At 42.4% G+C, this 19,544-nt stretch overlaps 1 protein-coding gene across 4 annotated transcripts in view; it reads left to right on the forward strand.

Moving 5' to 3' along the window:
* The window catches only part of Cyp20a1 (cytochrome P450, family 20, subfamily a, polypeptide 1), a 49,306-nt gene extending 41,386 nt beyond the window's left edge, over positions 1 to 7,920 (forward strand). For all 4 annotated transcript variants that reach the window (XM_017596467.3, XM_017596468.3, NM_199401.1 and 1 more), the window contains 4 exon segments: positions 900 to 1,011; positions 3,091 to 3,155; positions 6,989 to 7,078; positions 7,223 to 7,920. In XM_017596467.3, the coding sequence (XP_017451956.1) occupies positions 900 to 1,011; positions 3,091 to 3,155; positions 6,989 to 7,078; positions 7,223 to 7,373 (418 nt within the window). In that variant the 3' untranslated portion in view covers positions 7,374 to 7,920.
* The last annotated feature ends 11,624 nt before the right edge of the window (positions 7,921 to 19,544 follow it).

Below are 19,544 nucleotides of genomic sequence, written 5' to 3' on the forward strand. Positions count from 1 at the left end.
CCACACTAAGCAGCTTTTGGCCACACAATGGCTGCAGAAGCAGCTAAGGCAATCAGCTTTGGCTATGAGCGCCCCCCCCAATACCTCTTCCCCACCCCATTGCCTGCCTCAGTACCTGGGTGCCCTGTTGGATCCTGGTAAATATAAAACAGCAAAGGCACACTGGGAAATGCCATGGTAGACCTTTATAATGTTAAGCATACACCCAGCCTCTCTCTACATGACTTAAATTCCTCAAGACCTGTGCAGATGTGAGTAGCTGTATATTGCAAACACACAAGAGCTGGAAGCAGTCTAGATGTTTACCAACTGGTAGAAAAATTAGCAAATTGTAATATTGCCATACCAAGGAAGGCTCTAGTTAATAGAAAAACAGGGTCAGTACATACAGCCACATAGAAAAACTTCGTTAATTAATTGAAAGAGACAAAGTGCAAAGACCTCTGTACCACACGGTTTCACGGATCTGAAACTCTAGAAAAGGGGGCATTAATGCCATGGAAGGCCTTGCCGCTTACTTCTCTCCCACCCATTCACTGAATTGCTACTGGGTCTGTGGCTGCACACTGGAGTCACTTGGCCAGTTTAATAGACAGGTACCGACCTGGAAGCAGTCTCAGACCATCCTACAGTCTCTGGGCATCAGAGAAAACCCTGAGTTTTGTCTTAATCAAATGTCCACAAAAAGAAAAGGAAATTACCCAGATCCCAGGAACTGCAGTTACAGACTGAGGAACTACATTTGGTCCTGGAACCCAAACCTGGGTCCTCTGAAAGCCATCAGTGTTCTGAAGCTCTGACTCATCTCTCCAGCCTCCTCATGTGGGTTTTGACCGTTCTGCAATTGCTTGCCATGTTTATTGACATCACATCTGTTTGTTTGTTTATTTTAAAAACAGATATTGCCAGCAAGTACTTTGTGAAACCGTTCGGACTGCCAAACTAACTCCAGTTTCTGCCCAGCTTCAAGATATCGAAGGAAAAGTGGGTCCATTCATTATTCCTAAGGAGGTAGGAAGGGTTTGGTATATTTAACCCAGTTCGTCCCCAACTACTTTGGTATGTGCTTTTATTTTTATTCCTTTTAATTGAAAATAATGTTTTCCATACGATATACTCCAGTCACAATTTCCTCCCCTCATCTGCTCCCATGTCCTTCCCAGTCCTTCCAATTCCCTGGTCTTCCTTTTCTCACAGAAAACAAACTGGCAAATAAGGAAGCGAACAAGTCAGAATAAATAAACAAACAGCTCGAAGGTAAAGCACAAAAATCCACATTCACAACACAGACACAGACACAGACACACAAACCAAACAATAAAAACACAGATTGGAAACCATGATATACAAACTAAAGACCAGAAAGTTAAAAAAAATGCCAGAACAAAGCATTTTGCAATAAGGAGCACCAAAGTTCTCATGCACTCATTGTGTGGCGGCCATCACTGGATCCCAGCCCTCCGGCTGTATAGCGGTGTCTTCTGTGGTAGAGTGTGTGGGTTTCTGTTAGCTCTCCTCCTCTGTCTGTTCTGCTGTGGATAGTCTGTGTTTTTGTGCAATTGTGTGTGTGATTGTTGTGCTGAGTGTGCATGACCATGTATACGAATTTATCTAGAAACTCAATTTAACAGCTGGTAAGAATACTCAGCAGATAACACACCTGCTGGTCAAGGCTGGCAACCTGAGTTTAATTCCCCGAACTCATATAAAGGCGGAAGGAGAGAACTGATGCCAACGAGTTGAACCCTTATCCCACACATGTGCCACAGGACACCCATAATCACACCTGCATATCCCACAGTAATGATAAATACTTCTTGAAATTAGGTGTTAATATGAAATCTTAAAATTAATATGTTGTTCTTTCATTCTTTTCTATTGAGCATATAATAGAACTGGCACTTGATGGAGATCCAATTCATTTGAACAGCTATATAGTGTTCTGCTGTGTGTGCAGTCTCTCTAGTGAAGATTTAGACTGACATTCTCTTTCTATCATTACAAATCGTACAGCTGAATAGGTATTGGCTAATGCCTTAGACATGGAGTTTTGGAAGCTGGGCATGGTGGTGCATGTTTATAATTCCAGTACTTGAGAGCCTGAGGTCAGAGGATTGCCATAGGTTTGAAGACATCCTGCAATACATCCTGTGTTAGAGGTCAGCCTGGGCTACATAGCAAGGAAATGGAATGTTTGGATTGAAAGGCATGTGTTACAAATAGGGAATGAAGTTAGCTCAGGTAGAGCTGTTGACCTACTGGGTGCAAGGTCCTAGTTTAGAGCCTCAGCACTAACAAATGAGTTATTTAATTAATAATTAAATCTTGTAAAAGGTGATTTATACTTTACTAGTAAGGATAGTAATCCTTTTCAGAGTTAGGGATGTGTGTGACTGAGTGATAATTTCCTAGCTTGCACAGAGGTCAGTCCTTAGCACAAAAGCTAACTAACTAATCAACTAAGTAACTGAATCATAAAATCCATTTAAGACTGAGGGTATAGTTCAGTGAGCCCCTGAGTTTGATTCCTATCACAAAATAAATAAATAAATAAATAAATAAATAAATAAATAATTTTTCCTCTCCAGTTCCTCACCACTTTGGACTCACGAGTCTTCTGCATATTTTATGAATCATATGTGAATCATCTCATTGTTTCATTTGCTTCTTCCTGATCATTAGAAAGATGGAATGGCTTTTCATCCGTGCATTAGCAGTTTGCTTTTCTCTTGAATTCTGTCTTTGAACGCCCGCTCTTCTCAGCCTCTTCTTCTTCCTAGTGAGCTGTCTGTGTGTCACTCGGCCGGCCGGCGGCTGTGTAGCGAGTGGTTATCATCCTCTTCCACTGATGCTCACGGTCATTTTCAGGTTTTTAATTTCACAGTTAAGTCTGGCTTTTCCTCTATGGCCTCCAGCTCTTGTGTGGCATGCATGCGAAGTCTACTTGCCTAGAAGATATGGCTTGCTCTGTCGTCGTAAGGTCACCAAGATGGTGGCTACTGCTGATCTTGTCACTTTGCAAGTAGACACACTTTCAGGTGACTTGTTGTGTTTGTTGCGCTCGATTAATTGAACTGTTTTGTGTTTTAGACGCTCGTCCTTTATGCCCTCGGAGTGGTTCTTCAGGACGCCAGCACTTGGCCATCACCACACAAGTATGAAATGGTGCTATGTCTTTACGATTGCTGGTTTCTATGTGTGCGCATATTTTGTTCCCTTTCTGATGTATGTGCTAGTGCCATGAGGTGGGGAAGCACCCCACCCTGTCTTCTTTGTTGCTTTCCTTTCATCGTCTCCTTCCTCTATCCACCCATTTTCCTCCTCTCCCCCACCTCCTTTATCTATTTATTCTTTTTTTTTTTTTCTTTTTTCTTTTTTTCCGGAGCTGGGGACCGAACCCAGGACCTTGCGCTTGCTAGGCAAGCGCTCTACCACTGAGCTAAATCCCCAACCCCTTATCTATTTATTCTTAAGGCAAGACCTTGCTAGCCTTGAACTCATGCTAGCCTTGAACTTATGATCCCCCGGCCTCAGCCTTCCAAATGCTGAATTATCAGACATGTTAGAGTATCTATTTTGATTTTTGGTTTTATCTCTTTTATTATCACTTGTGTCTCATAATCCATATAGTTATCTGATTCTATAACTGTCCTTTAGTCTTGATACATTTTTTAGAAAAGAAGATGTCGCTTATACAGCTCTTTCATAGGATCTAGAAATTGTGCTGGGTGTCCCGTGTGCGGTGGGAGAGCAAAGCGGAGTCAGCAAAGCCACAGGGTGGTGGGCCTGGATTTACCACCCTGGGAAAAGATGCATGGAGATGCAAATCCCAAGGGAAGGTCTGCTGGTGTAGCCTCGCTCCAAGGACGGGCATGCAAATTCATTTGTTGGTGCTGAGGCTCTAAACCAGGACCTTGCACACAGAGTGAAGGGGGTGGGTTGACTTTTCCCTCCTGAAATTTGATGCCTTTGAGATTCGTGTAAATTACAACATGTTTTTTTCATGGTGGAGTAATATTCCATTAAATGGAGTTTGTATGCCATCAACCTACAGAAGAATATTGGGTTAATATTAGTTTTTAATATTACAAACGAAGCCACTATGAACATTTGTGCTATTTTTGTTTGAACCAGTATTTTGTATTTTTTATAAATGCCTAAGACTATAACTTTACATATTTGTTAAGAACAAAATAAGAAGTCGGAATACTCATGGGCCTGGTGGTGTGTGTCGTCTATAATCTTATCATTTTGGAAGTAATAAGGTAGGAGGATTGTGAGTTGGAGTCTAGCCTGGGCTACATCAGGAGGGCTTGTCTCAGAAGGAAAGGAGAGAAGAACAGGAAAGAAAACAATAATCTTCGGACTCAGCTCCTTTGGCTCCAGTATTGGGTCATTTCACCCAGGAATATGTTGCTCCCCACGGAACAAGCTTGCTGCCTCAGCCCTTTGAGCAGAAAGGGAATAATTCCCATGTCTCAGGTGTGGACAAGCACAAAGTGATAATTGGTACAGTACTTAGCAAAGCACCTACTGGGTAACAAGTATTGACCAATTTGTGTGTACAGCACTCAAGGCCAGGTGCTATGCTAAACATTTTGCTTTTTTTTTTTTTTTGCTTGTTTTTAATTTAATTAAAATATAAATACATTTTCTTCTCCCTCTCCTGTCTTCTATCCCTCCGCTGTCTTCCTCTTCTGTGACCTTTGTTGCTGCACATGAAAATCAAAGAATCAGCACAAACACAGCCTGCAGCGTCCATCCTGGGCTGCCTGCATGAACACGTTTCTTTTTTTTTTTTTTTTTTTTTTTGGTTCTTTTTTTCAGAGCTGGGGACCGAACCCAGGGCCTTGTGCTTCCTAGGCAAGCGCTCTACCACTGAGCTAAATCCCCAACCCCCATGGACATGTTTCTAATGCCTGCTCTGGGTGTTGGACAGAGAACTCATCCCCAGAGCAGACTAATTCTTCCACTTGCAGCAGTTGATATTTCCTTGGTCTCATGTGGCAGTGGGGCCTGGTGATGGGTTCCCTATCTTGGGAAGGTCAACTGTCAGAATTGGTCAGGGCTTGTCAGGCAGCTATGTTGTAGAGATTTCACTGCAGACTTCCTGGTCCTCTGATACAAATCATTTTTGTTTTTTTTACCTGATCCTACTTAAGTCTCCCAGAGTCCAGTGAGCTGAGCGCTCTACAGATGGAGAGATTGGCTAGAAAGGTTGCATTTACACAGCTTTGACAATAGAGACAGAACCCCAACATCTGACCACTGTTGGCCTTCAAGTCTTTTAATTGCACACACCACCCAAGACCATCTATAAGTCAGATTAATGCAACAAATATGACTTCTGGCATATTGCAAATGCTGACGTTTTAATAATTTGCAACATTGCTCTTAAATGTGCTCACTAGAATCTCAATACAAGCTAGGCAGTAGTGGTGTATGCCTTTTTTTGAACCTTTTATTCTTTGTGAATTTCACATCATGCACTCTGCTCCCACTCATCTCCCCGTTCCTTCATATCCACCCTCCATCCTTCCAACCTCCCCCTCAAAAGAAAATGAGAGAGAGAGAGAGAGAGAATCTAGTTGTGGAAGTTTCAGTGTGTCTCTCAGTATACCCTTTGTCCAAACATCTTTGCTTACAGATGTTTATTTCAGTGAGTTGTTGGTCTGGTTCGAGGCTCTGGGTTCTGCCACACTTATCAATACTGGATCCTTACCTGGCCTCTTCTTGGCTATCCTGTTGTTGCCCTATGTCATGGAGATCCTTCAGCTTTGGATCTGTAGGACTGGTCCCTTCATGTACTTCAGCAGATCATAGAAGGGTAGATGTTAGGGTGGGCCAACTCAAAGCCCTGGATTCAAGCCTGGGTAATAGCTGAGTTGGTCAGCCCATCAGCTTCTCTGAACCCACCTATATCACCAGGGCAAGCTCTGTGGCACTGCCCCAGCTAGCTCACCCAAGTGCCACAGCTGGTGATGTCTGCGGGGGTTGGAGAGGGGGATTTCTCTCTCACCCATGGGTAGCACACACCTTTAATCCCAGAAGTCTGGAGGCAGAAGCAGGTGGATCTCTGAGTTTGAGGCCAGCCTGGTCTACAGAGTGAGTTCCAGGGTAATCAGGGTTACCTAGAGAAACCCTGTCTCAAACGAAACAAAACAAAACAAAACAAAACAAAACGGTGTCCGCCTGCCCTACACCTGTTTCCTGTATATTGGATGGACAGGTGTCCTCCTGCCCTACACCTGTTTCCTGTGTATTGGAAGGATAGGTGTCCACCTGCCCTACACCTGTTTCCTATGTCTTGGAATGACAGGTGTCCACCTGCCATACACCTGTTTCCTGTGTATTAAAAGGACAGGTGTCCACCTGCCCCACACCTGTTTCCTGTGTTTTGGAAGGACAGGTGTCTACCTGCCCCACTAGCATGTGTCCATGCTCCTCTTTCCTAACTCAGTGTAGATCTTTTAAAAAACATCTAATTAAAAGGAACTTACATGTGTTCTTTTTAATGTTTCTATTTCTCCAGGCATGTTTGACAAGGCAAGTCTAAAGTTAAAAGACCTTTCTTAACCTCTTAATATCTTTCACTTATAATAGGTATGGATACAGTATAAATTACAAATGATATTTCAGGGCTTGAATCCCTAATTTTAATAGTGGAACAATGTGAAGTCATTACTTACATGTTGATCTGGTGGTCTGGATTTTATTCAGATATTATCTGGTATTTGACTCATCCTTGTGTTTCATGAAGGCTGGATCTCTGGCTCTGAAGAATTTTTTCTTTTTTCTTTTTTATCATTTAGAGGTAACATGCATAAACAGCAAGAGATTAAGCATCTTCTGTGTGGTCGATGGTTTGGAAGCACAGTAAACTATAATGTGACTGCAGAAGATATAAACTCTTACAACCATGCATTTAATGTTGATGTATAAGGCATAGGTGGATCTGTCTTGTGGTGACCTCGAATTTTCCGTGTAGGTTTGATCCAGACCGCTTTGCTGACGAGCCAGTGATGAAAGTGTTTTCTTCTCTTGGCTTCTCAGGCACATGGGAATGTCCAGAACTGAGGTAAATGACAAGATGGCGTTGGGGAATGAAGGATGGCATGCCCATCTGCTCGGAATTAGATGCTCTCTTAATGAGGCCAAGCTCTATAATTCTTAATGTCAACTTTTTAACCCTTCGTAACCAGTTGGCTCTCTTCCGGACCAGGTTTGCTTACGTGGTGACCACAGTGCTTGTGAGTGTGTTGCTGAAGAAGCTACATCTGCTTGCTGTAGACAGACAAGTTTTTGAAATGAAGTATGAACTGGTCACGTCCTGCAGGGAGGAAGCTTGGATCACTGTCTCCGAAAGACACTAGACGTTTATGCACTTAAAGTCTGTTAAGAATATGAAGGGAAATGCCCAGTTAGAATGTGCTGAGTTCCTTTATAAACCCAGTATCCTTTTGTGATATAAATTTGGATTTTTATATGTCAAAATTTCTTAATGTATGATATATGTTTATACTTATATTGACAACTTTAATAGGAAAGTTTGATTTTCTTTTAATTTGCATCATCATCTAAGCCATTTTTTAATTTTTATTATTATTGGGGGGCAATGGCTTTTGAGACGGGGTTTCTCTGTATAGCCCTGGCTACTCTGGAACTCACTCTTTAGACCAAGCTGGCCTCAAACTCACAGAGAGCCACCTGCCCCTGCCTCCAGAGTGCTGGGATCAAAGTCATGTGCCACCACCTCCTGGCTAAGCCATTTTTTAAACTTGATGTTCTTAGTTTGATCTCGCAGATGAGTAATCTTAGAGAAGTCTTTTGTGCAAGCTGGAGAATCACGTTTTCTGGATATTCATAAAAGAGAAACACAACGTTGCTTTTCGCATTTCTAATAAATCACCTATCATTCTATTTGGAGGGTTGTTTTTGTTTTCTAGCATTAATGCGTCTTAACCGTCCTCGTTAGGCTTTAGTGCGACCCTAGGCATTCTGTCTAGCACCTGCTCTCACGTTACTGAGCAGTCAGCTAAAGGCTCGCAGGCGGCTCAGCATGTCAGTCAGCTCAGAATCACTGGGGAGCAGCACGGTTGCTTCTGAATGTTTCAGAGCCAGTGCCCCTCGTATGTGACAAACTGTGTTTTTCTGGAAATCTCACACTACTATGATAAATTCTGCTGTTCGTGCAGAGAAACAGAATTCCCAAGTTGGGAATTAACTACGATGTCATAAGAACACAAAATGAACGCTTTAGTAAGAAAGAGTAAGGCAGGAGTCAAAACCACACCCAAAGCGAGATTGGGGAGAAGAAAACAGATGGCTGTAGAAATTGTAAGCCGGCTCTCTGCTCCCAAACCCCGTGGGAGAGAGACCTCACCGCCTGGTCAGTTGGGCACTCCTGAGGCTGCAGAGTGGAGGAGACCACCAACACTGCCCACCCCTGCCCACATCCCTGGCCCAAGAGGAAACTGTATAAGGCCTCTGGGTTCCCGTAGGGGAGGGCCCAGGAGCGGCAGGACCCCTGCGCCTGAGACACCGCCGGAACCTGAAGGAAACAGACCGGATAAACAGTTCTCTGCACCCAAATCCCGTGGGAGGGAGAGCTAAACCTACAGAGAGGCAGACACGCCTGGGAAACCAGAAGAGACTGCACTCTGCGCACATCCAGACGCCAGAGGAAAACGCCAAACGCCATCTGGAACCCTGGTGCACGGAGGCTCCCAGAAAGAGCGGCGCAGATCTTCCCGGTTGCTGCCGCCGCGGAGAGGACTTAGGCAGTACCCCACGAGCACACTTGAGCCTCGGAACCTCAGGTAGGACCAACTTTTCCCCTGCAAGTGACCTGCCTGGTGAACTCAAGACACAGGCCCACAGGAACAGCTAAAGACCTGTAGAGAGGAAAAACTACAAGCCCGAAAGCAGAACACTCTGTCCCCATAACTGGCTGAAAGAAAACAGGAAAACAGGTCTACAGCACTCCTGACACACAGGCTTATAGGACAGTCTAGCTACTGTCAGAAATAGCAGAACAAAGTAACACTAGAGATAATCTGATGGCAGGAGGCAAGCGCAGGAACCCAAGCAACAGAAACCAAGACTACATGCCATCATCGGAGCCCAATTCTCCCACCAAAACAAACATGGAATATCCAAACACACCAGAAAAGCAAGATCTAGTTTCAAAATCATATTTGATCATGATGCTAGAGGCCTTCAAGAAAGACGTGAAGAACTCCCTTAGAGAACAAGTAGAAGCCTACAGAGAAGAATCGCAAAAATGCCTGAAAGAATTCCAGGAAAACACAATGAAACAGTTGAAGGAATTAAAAATGGAAATAGAAGCAATCAAGAAAGAACACATGGAAACAACCCTGGATATAGAAAATCAAAAGAAGAGACAAGGAGTTGTAGATAGAAGCCTCACCAAGAGAATACAAGAGATGGAAGAGAGAATCTCAGGAGCAGAAGATTCCCTAGAAATCATTGACTCAACTGTCAAAGATAATGTAAAGCGGAAAAAGCTACTGGTCCAAAACATACAGGAAATCCAGGACTCAATGAGAAGATCAAACCTAAGGATAATAGGTATAGAAGAGAGTGAAGACTCCCAGCTCAAAGGACCAGTAAATATCTTCAACAAAATCATAGAAGAAAACTTCCCTAACCTAAAAAAAGAGATACCCATAGGCATACAAGAAGCCTACAGAACTCCAAATAGATTGGACCAGAAAAGAAACACCTCCCGTCACATAATAGTCAAAACACCAAACGCACAAAATAAAGAAAGAATATTAAAAGCAGTAAGGGAAAAAGGTCAAGTAACATATAAAGGCAGACCTATCAGAATCACACCAGACTTTTCGCCAGAAACTATGAAGGCCAGAAGATCCTGGACAGATGTCATACAGACCCTAAGAGAACACAAGTGCCAGCCCAGGTTACTGTATCCTGCAAAACTCTCAATTAACATAGATGGAGAAACCAAGATATTCCATGACAAAACCAAATTTACACAATATCTTTCTACAAATCCAGCACTACAAAGGATAATAAAGGGTAAAGCCCAACATAAGGAGGCAAGCTATACCCTAGAAGAAGCAAGAAACTAATCGTCTTGGCAACAAAACAAAGAGAAGAAAAGCACACAAACATAACCTCACATCCAAATATGAATATAACAGGAAGCAATAATCACTATTCCTTAATATCTCTCAACATCAATGGCCTCAACTCCCCAATAAAAAGACATAGATTAACAAACTGGATACGCAACGAGGACCCTGCATTCTGCTGCCTACAGGAAACACACCTCAGAGACAAAGACAGACACTACCTCAGGGTGAAAGGCTGGAAAAAACTTTCCAAGCAAATGGTCAGAAGAAGCAAGCTGGAGTAGCCATTCTAATATCAAATAAAATCAATTTCCAACTAAAAGTCATCAAAAAAGATAAGGAAGGACACTTCATATTCATCAAAGGAAAAATCCACCAAGATGAACTCTCAATCGTAAATATCTATGCCCCAAATACAAGGGCACCTACATACGTAAAAGAAACCTTACTAAAGCTCAAAACACACATTGCACCTCACACAATAATAGTGGGAGATTTCAACACCCCACTCTCATCAATGGACAGATCATGGAAACAGAAATTACACAGAGACGTAGACAGACTAAGAGAAGTCATGAGCCAAATGGACTTAACAGATATTTATAGAACATTCTATCCTAAAGCAAAAGGATATACCTTCTTCTCAGCTCCTCATGGTACTTTCTCCAAAATTGACCATATAATTGGTCAAAAAACGGGCCTCAACAGGTACAGAAAGATAGAAATAATCCCATGCGTGCTATCAGACCACCACGGCCTAAAACTGGTCTTCAATAACAATAAGGGAAGAATGCCCACATATACGTGGAAATTGAACAATGCTCTACTCAATGATAACCTAGTCAAGGAAGAAATAAAGAAAGAAATTAAAAACTTTTTAGAATTTAATGAAAATGAAGGTACAACATACCCAAACTTATGGTACACAATGAAAGCTGTGCTAAGAGGAAAACTCATAGCGCTGAGTGCCTGCAGAAAGAAACAGGAAAGAGCATATGTCAGCAGCTTGACAGCACACCTAAAAGCTCTAGAACAAAAAGAAGCAAATACACCCAGGAGGAGTAGAAGGCAGGAAATAATCAAACTCAGAGCTGAAATCAACCAAGTAGAAACAAAAAGGACCATAGAAAGAATCAACAGAACCAAAAGTTGGTTCTTTGAGAAAATCAACAAGATAGATAAACCCTTAGCCAGACTAACGAGAGGACCCAGAGAGTGTGTCCAAATTAACAAAATCAGAAATGAAAAGGGAGACATAACAACAGATTCAGAGGAAATTCAAAAAATCATCAGATCTTACTATAAAAGCCTATATTCAACAAAACTTGAAAATCTTCAGGAAATGGACAATTTCCTAGACAGATACCAGGTATCGAAGTTAAATCAGGAACAGATAAACCAGTTAAACAACCCCATAACTCCTAAGGAAATAGAAGCAGTCATTGAAGGTCTCCCAACCAAAAAGAGCCCAGGTCCAGACGGGTTTAGTGCAGAATTCTATCAGACCTTCATAGAAGACCTCATACCAATATTATCCAAACTATTCCACAAAATTGAAACAGATGGATCACTCCCGAATTCCTTCTATGAAGCCACAATTACTCTTATACCTAAACCACACAAAGACCCAACGAAGAACCAGAACTTCAGACCAATTTCCCTTATGAATATCCACGCAAAAATACTCAATAAAATTCTGGCAAACCGAATCCAAGAGCACATCAAAACAATCATCCACCATGATCAAGTAGGCTTCATCCCAGGCATGCAGGGATGGTTTAATATACGGAAAACCATCAACGTGATCCATTATATAAACAAACTGAAAGAACAAAACCACATGATCATTTCATTAGATGCTGAGAAAGCATTTGACAAAATTCAACACCCCTTCATGATAAAAGTCCTGGAAAGAATAGGAATTCAAGGCCCATACCTAAACATAGTAAAAGCCATATACAGCAAACCAGTTGCTAACATTAAACTAAATGGAGAGAAACTTGAAGCAATCCCACTAAAATCAGGGACTAGACAAGGCTGCCCACTCTCTCCCTACTTATTCAATATAGTTCTTGAAGTTCTAGCCAGAGCAATCAGACAACAAAAGGAGGTCAAGGGGATACAGATCGGAAAAGAAGATGTCAAAATATCACTATTTGCAGATGATATGATAGTTTATTTAAGTGATCCCAAAAGTTCCACCAGAGAACTACTAAAGCTGATAAACAACTTCAGCAAAGTGGCTGGGTATAAAATTAACTCAAATAAATCAGTAGCCTTCCTCTACACAAAAGAGAAACAAGCCGAGAAAGAAATTAGGAAAACGACACCCTTCATAATAGACCCAAATAATATAAAGTACCTCGGTGTGACTTTAACCAAGCAATTAAAAGATCTGTACAATAAGAACTTCAAGACACTGAAGAAAGAAATTGAAGAAGACCTCAGAAGATGGAAAGACCTCCCATGCTCATGGATTGGCAGGATTAATATAGTAAAAATGGCCATTTTACCAAAAGCAATCTACAGATTCAATGCAATCCCCATCAAAATACCAATCCAATTCTTCAAAGAGTTAGACAGAACAATTTGCAAATTCATCTGGAATAACAAAAAACCCAGGATAGCTAAAACTATCCTCAACAATAAAAGGACTTCAGGGGGAATCACTATCCCTGAACTCAAGCAGTATTACAGAGCAATAGTGATAAAAACTGCATGGTATTGGTACAGAGACAGACAGATAGACCAATGGAATAGAATTGAAGACCCAGAAATGAACGCACACACCTATGGTCACTTGATTTTTGACAAAGGAGCCAAAACCATCCAATGGAAAAAAGATAGCATTTTCAGCAAATGGTGCTGGTTCAACTGGAGGTCAACATGTAGAAGAATGCAGATCGATCCATGCTTATCACCCTGTACAAAGCTTAAGTCCAAGTGGATCAAGGACCTCCACATCAAACCTGATACACTCAAACTTATAGAAGAAAAACTAGGGAAGCATCTGGAACACATGGGCACTGGAAAAAATTTCCTGAACAAAACACCAATGGCTTATGCTCTAAGATCAAGAATCGACAAATGGGATCTCATAAAACTGCAAAGCTTCTGTAAGGCAAAGGACACTGTGGTTAGGACAAATCGGCAACCAACAGATTGGGAAAAGATCTTTACCAATCCTACAACAGATAGAGGCCTTATATCCAAAATATACAAAGAACTCAAGAAGTTAGACCGCAGGGAGACAAATAACCCTATTAAAAATGGGGTTCAGAGCTAAACAAAGAATTCACAGCTGAGGAATGCCGAATGGCTGAGAAACACCTAAAGAAATGTTCAACATCTTTAGTCATAAGGGAAATGCAAATCAAAACAACCCTGAGATTTCACCTCACACCAGTGAGAATGGCTAAGATCAAAAACTCAGGTGACAGCAGATGCTGGCGAGGATGCGGAGAAAGAGGAACACTCCTCCATTGTTGGTGGGATTGCAGACTGGTACAACCATTCTGGAAATCAGTCTGGAGGTTCCTCAGAAAATTGGACATTGAACTGCCTGAGGATCCAGCTATACCTCTCTTGGGCATATACCCAAAAGATGCCCCAACATATACAAAAGGCACGTGCTCCACTATGTTCATCGCAGCCTTATTTATAATAGCCAGAAGCTGGAAAGAACCCAGATGCCCTTCAACAGAGGAATGGATACAGAAAATATGGTACATCTACACAATGGAATATTACTCAGCTATCAAAAACAACGGCTTTATGAAATTCGTAGGCGAATGGTTGGAACTGGAAAATATCATCCTGAGTGAGGTAACCCAATCACAGAAAGACATACATGGTATGCACTCACTGATAAGTGGCTATTAGCCCAAATGCTTGAATTACCCTAGATGCCTAGAACAAATGAAACTCGAGACGGATGATCAAAATGTGAATGCTTCACTCCTTCTCTAAAAGGGGAACAAGAATACCCTTGGCAGGGAAGAGAGTGGCAAAGATTAAAACAGAGACTGAAGGAACTCCCATTCAGAGCCTGCCCCACATGTGGCCCATACATATACTGCCACCCAATTAGACAAGATGGATGAAGCAAAGAAGTGCAGACCGACAGGAGCCGGATGTAGATCTCTCCTGAGAGACACAGCCAGAATACAGCAAATACAGAGGCGAATGCCAGCAGCAAACCACTAAACTGAGAATAGGACCCCCGTTGAAGGAATCAGAGAAAGAACTGGAAGAGCTTGAAGGGGCTCGAGACCCCATATGTACAACAATGCCAAGCAACCAGAGCTTCCAGGGACTAAGCCACTACCTAAAGACTATGCATGGACTGATCCTGGACTCTGACCTCATAGGTAGCAATGAATATCCTAGTAAGAGCACCAGTGGAAGGGGAAGCCCTGGGTCCTGCTAAGACTGAACCCCCAGTGAACTAGACTGTTGGGGGGAGGGCGGCAATGGGGGGATGGTTGGGAGGGGAACACCCATAAGGAAGGGGAGGGGGGAGGGGGATGTTTACCGGGAAACCAAAGAATTATTATTACGTATTAAATAAATTAAAAAAAATTCAAAAAAAAAGAAAAGCACAAATATAATCTCAAAAAAAAAGAAAAAAAAAAAAGAAAGATCTATTTCCTTTTTGATATACATTTATCTAAGATCCAGTTCCCATTCTCTATCCTGTCAGAGGTACCTAGTATGGAGAACCCCAAGACGTTATCAAATCTTAGGAGACAAAGAGCAAGAGGTCACTACTGTGCTGTATCCTGTGGTTTATTTTAACACAGTGGTGGGTCTTTTGCAGTCTATTCTGATTTTTATATGCATTTGTCTTTGCGTCAAATGGCTCAGACTATCTGTATTAAAACTGCTAAAGTCCTGGGGAAATTAAACACTTATGAATGGTAGTTTATGTCAAAAACAAACATTTTTTTGTGCCATTAGATAAAGTTAGTTCTACCAAAAAAAAAAAAAAAAAAAAAAAAAAGAAATTGTAAGCCGGATGACAGAGAAGGAAAATACGCATATTACAGGGCTCGCACAAACCGTCAAGGATCTGAGAACTTGGCTCAGTGGTAAAGGACTTGCCTGTGTGTGTTGCCCCGAGTTCAGCCCCCAGCACCTCGAAAACAAAAAATTCAAAACAAATAGTTTAAGAAAAATACACAGTAAGATGAATGGGCAAAAGATGAGGACAGAGCCCTCCCCAGCGCTGTCCAGTCTCCAGTGAGAGACGTGGTGCTGAAGCTAGTTAGGGAATAGTCTAGGAATTGTTCAAAATATACGTTAGCACTAGTAAGTTTTAGTCACAATGCTGTAACGATGAAGAGTTTCCTTTCTACACTTCTACTGAGCTGTTATCCCAACCCCAGATTCCTTACCACTGAGCCCCGGATGTTGCTGCTGCTGCTGCTGCTGCTTGTTGCATTTTTTGTTTTTTTGGTTAAGAAGTCCTTTTTCCAGCTCTAAAGATGGCCCAGCCAGTGAAGGCACCTGCCACCAAGCCTGATGGCCTGCGTTTAATCCTGAGACCCACATGATGGGAAGAAGGCATGGACAGGTTAGCCTCTGGCTGACCTACATATGCACACCCACACACAAACAAATAAATACAATTAGACTTTTTTTTTAATTCCTCTTTCTTTGTAAATTTGTTTTCAGACAGCTCCAGGAAGAAAGCCAAACAAAAAGCAGTAAGGAATGATTGCAAACTGGTTATTTTTAACACCACTGACTTTCATTTTTGCTTTCCAAGAGTTACAAATCTCAAATTACAAAACGTGCACGTGTTTGAACACACAAACACACATCCTAGTTATTGAGTTATCCTATGATGCATTTATTGATCAAATACTTGTAAAAAGTATTTATGAACAATTAATATAGAATTTAATTGGTGCAGCCTGTATTCCTTTTCTAACCCTCCTTTTCTTGATTACAGACGTGTAGTCATGCTGTAGTGTTTATTTTTAACATACACATATTTATGGAATATATTCCAAATTTTAGGTGAAATTTCTTGGTTGGTTTGTTTCCATAAGTTCTATCTGTCAAGTTGTTCAATCTGGTCCCTCCCACCTGCGTTTCTGTGGTTTTGGTTTTGAGTTGTTCTAGCTTAGTTAGTAGATCGGACCCTTGCTGAAGGATTGGAGAAGGATATGTAAACCAGGTGTCATCAGACCTTTGGAAATAAGGGGACTTTTAAAGCAAGTGAAGTTTGCTAAGCAATGATGAAGGCAGAGATCAGATCTCTCACTCAGCCAGAGGGGAGCCTGGCTTGACTGCTAATAGGTGAGGTTGTGTGGAATGGCTCAGCTGCAAGAACAGAGCAGCACAGAACCGGCAGCCACTGAGCCTGGTGTGCTCACAGGTCCACAATTAATGCATCACAAAGACTCATTTTCTAGAGTTTTGTATTGTTTTGTTTTGTTTTTTTAATGGAAATTCCAGGGCTGGAAAAGTAGCTGCAGTTGGTAAAATATTTGCCAGGGAAACATGAGAACTGGGTGAAATCCCTCACCCTCAGGTAAGTCAGGTGTGGTGACATGCTGTGGTGCCACAGGCAAGTTGATCCCTGGGCCTTGCTGGCCAGCGAGCCCAGCCTCATCTGTGGGAGAGACCAGGGAGAGACTGTCTGTGAACCCATATATAACACACACACACACACACACACACACACACACACACACACACACACAGAAATACCATTGGACTGGAAATGGAGCTCAGCGGTTATCTATCATTTTTGAGGCTCTCAGTATGAACCCCAGTACCACACCCACAAAATGTATAGGTTTGGCAACATGAATAAAATATGTTGTCTGTTCACTATTCTCTCTTGGCTCTTCAGTACTTCATTGTCACTTGTAGCAAGACACTTGCAGGACTGAATGATTTAATCTTAATAAGGCTTTTGAACTGCTAAAGTGATTTTGGTGGATTGGCTCATGACCTCCCATCCTAGCTAAGGAAAGTGAATGTCTGCTGGGCAAGCCGTTTTTCTCCAGCGGTGTCCTCGGTGGAGTGTTGCTCCTGCTCCAATAATAGCCAGACACCTGTGCTCTTTCTTGCAAGCAAATCAATGTAAACTCAGTGGGTTGCCAGGGGGTGACCGAGCATGGCTTTGATCCTAGCAGTTGGGAGGCAGAGGCAGGCAGATCTTTGAGTTTGAGGCCTGCCTGGTTTATAGAGCAAGTTCCAATTCAGCCAAGGCTGTTAGAGGGCAATATGAGCCGTTCACATGAATGGTATGAATTGTTTAATCGCACTCCTGCACTGGCTAAGTACAGTCTTCCCCATCTTATGCATAAGTGTGCATAAGTCGCACGGTCATTGGTGAATAGATAGTTGATTTGAGAGCTTAACTGAATCTTCTAGGGATTTGATGGCGTAGCCATACCAAAATGGTAGAGGCAGCCACCTAGGTAGGACTTCTGGGAATGGGATAAAAGAATCAGGCTTTTCTCTTTGCATCTTTTGAAAATGTTCTTAAGCCTATGCTGCTCTTATAGTCATGGGGTTCTGTTAAGCTTTCAAAGTGTAGAGTCGAAATGATTTTGAAAACAAGTTTTAAAATGTTCTTGATACAGAACCTTTGAGGGAGAAGCAAATGTGTTTTGAATGCTAAATTTACTTACATTTAAAAATACATATCTTCCAGCAAAGTTGCCATGACAACCTTTCTTAATGTGTGTGTGTGTAAATTTTATGTCTGTCTCTTTGAGGTTTTCATCTTTTCCAATATAGAATTTAATCCCAAGAATTGGGCACTGTGGTATGCTTCTATATGGGTGGTGCCCTGTGGAAATCATATAATGTTAGAAAATGTGAATCCAGTAATAAGACAATCATGTGGCATGTGAGCCTGCCAAGATTAATCTCACCTCACTCTCTCCCTGTGGTCATACTCATCTGATTTCTGTTCATGGCATTTAGAGCAAGGTCCTAGGAAGTTTGGTAAATGGTGAATCGAATACCTTGGTCAGCCCCTAAACTGCTACAGCTTCCCTGAGACAGTTTAAATGTCATCCTTAGTTGATGTCACAGGTGACTCTGAACCCCAAGGTGTGCAGAGGTAACCATACTCCAGCGAGAGATGCTGTCAACACACCTCTTCTCCCATGCGGATTCAGGGGTGTTTTCTAGTTTGCCTGTCAGGAGCAAGGAATTGGGAGGAATTTTCACCCTCAGTTTTGGTGTTACAGATTTCTAAAGCAAAAGACCGATAAGAATGTAGGCTGTGTCTTATAGTAACAGTAACCATGACTATTGTTTGAACTCTTATATTATGAAGTCATATATATATTCTTATATGAACATATATATTCTTATATGAACATATATATACACACATACACACACATACACACACACACACACACACATATATGCAAGTCCATTTTGTGTTGTCCATATACTCACTGGGGCATAGTCAAATTCCTAGTGGCCTGAGCACCCCACCTGTACCCCCAGGATGAGTCTGTCTCTGCCTGCACCCACACCACAGGCTATCAACTGAGGAGAGCCAGGACGTGGCCCCGGAAGAGATGGGGCCAGCTCTTCCATGCCCACAGATGTTACCATGGCTTCAGGCCATGGGCTTTGGTAACATGGCCACAGATATCAACAGGCCCTTGGCCACGTCAGGGCCACTGACCCACTCATGGACTTCAACAGCTGCACAGCCATGGATGCCCCAACATGGCCTCAGGTGGCTACACATGCATCTTACATGAGGAAGTCCCCACCCTCTCCTGCCAGGCAGCACAACCAGAGCAGCAGCAGCTTGGGGCAAAGACACCAACATGGCCTCCAAGGACTTCTTGGACCTCATCTTTGTCTTCAGGCATTGCCCAGAGACCAGAAAGATCTCATGGCCAGGAAGCAGGTTCCAGTGCTGAGTCTGCATCTGCATAAGCTCCAAGCTGTCGTACACCATCCCACTGACCCTACTAGACAATGACAGCCTGCCCTCCATCCCTCTCAGCTGTCACTATCACCATACCTCCAGTCCCACCTCTCGCCATAGCACTTACCATTTTTCTGTCTTTCCCACCTCTCCATCACATCTTTGTTAATCATAGTACCCCCAGGCCTTCTGCCCAGACCTGTTTATATGTTTGTTAAAGAGTTGTAGTTGTGGAGCTGGACAGACGGCTCAGTGGCAGTGGTTAAATAGCACTCTCTGCTCTTCCGGAGGACGGGGCTTACTTCCTAGCAATCTCATGGTGGCCCACAACCATCTATAATGTAATCTGATGCTCTCTTCTTTCATTCGGGCATATGTGCAGATAGACCACTCATATGCATAAGTAAGTCTTTTTTTCTTTTAAGAGCTGTTTGTGTTTTTCTTAAGTTTAAAGTTCAAAGTCAGCCAGGCACTGGTGGCTATTGCCTTTAATTCCAGCCCTT

This window comes from Rattus norvegicus, chromosome 9 (genome assembly GCF_036323735.1).
Source record: "Rattus norvegicus strain BN/NHsdMcwi chromosome 9, GRCr8, whole genome shotgun sequence".
In the NCBI taxonomy this organism is placed as follows: domain Eukaryota; kingdom Metazoa; phylum Chordata; class Mammalia; order Rodentia; family Muridae; genus Rattus; species Rattus norvegicus.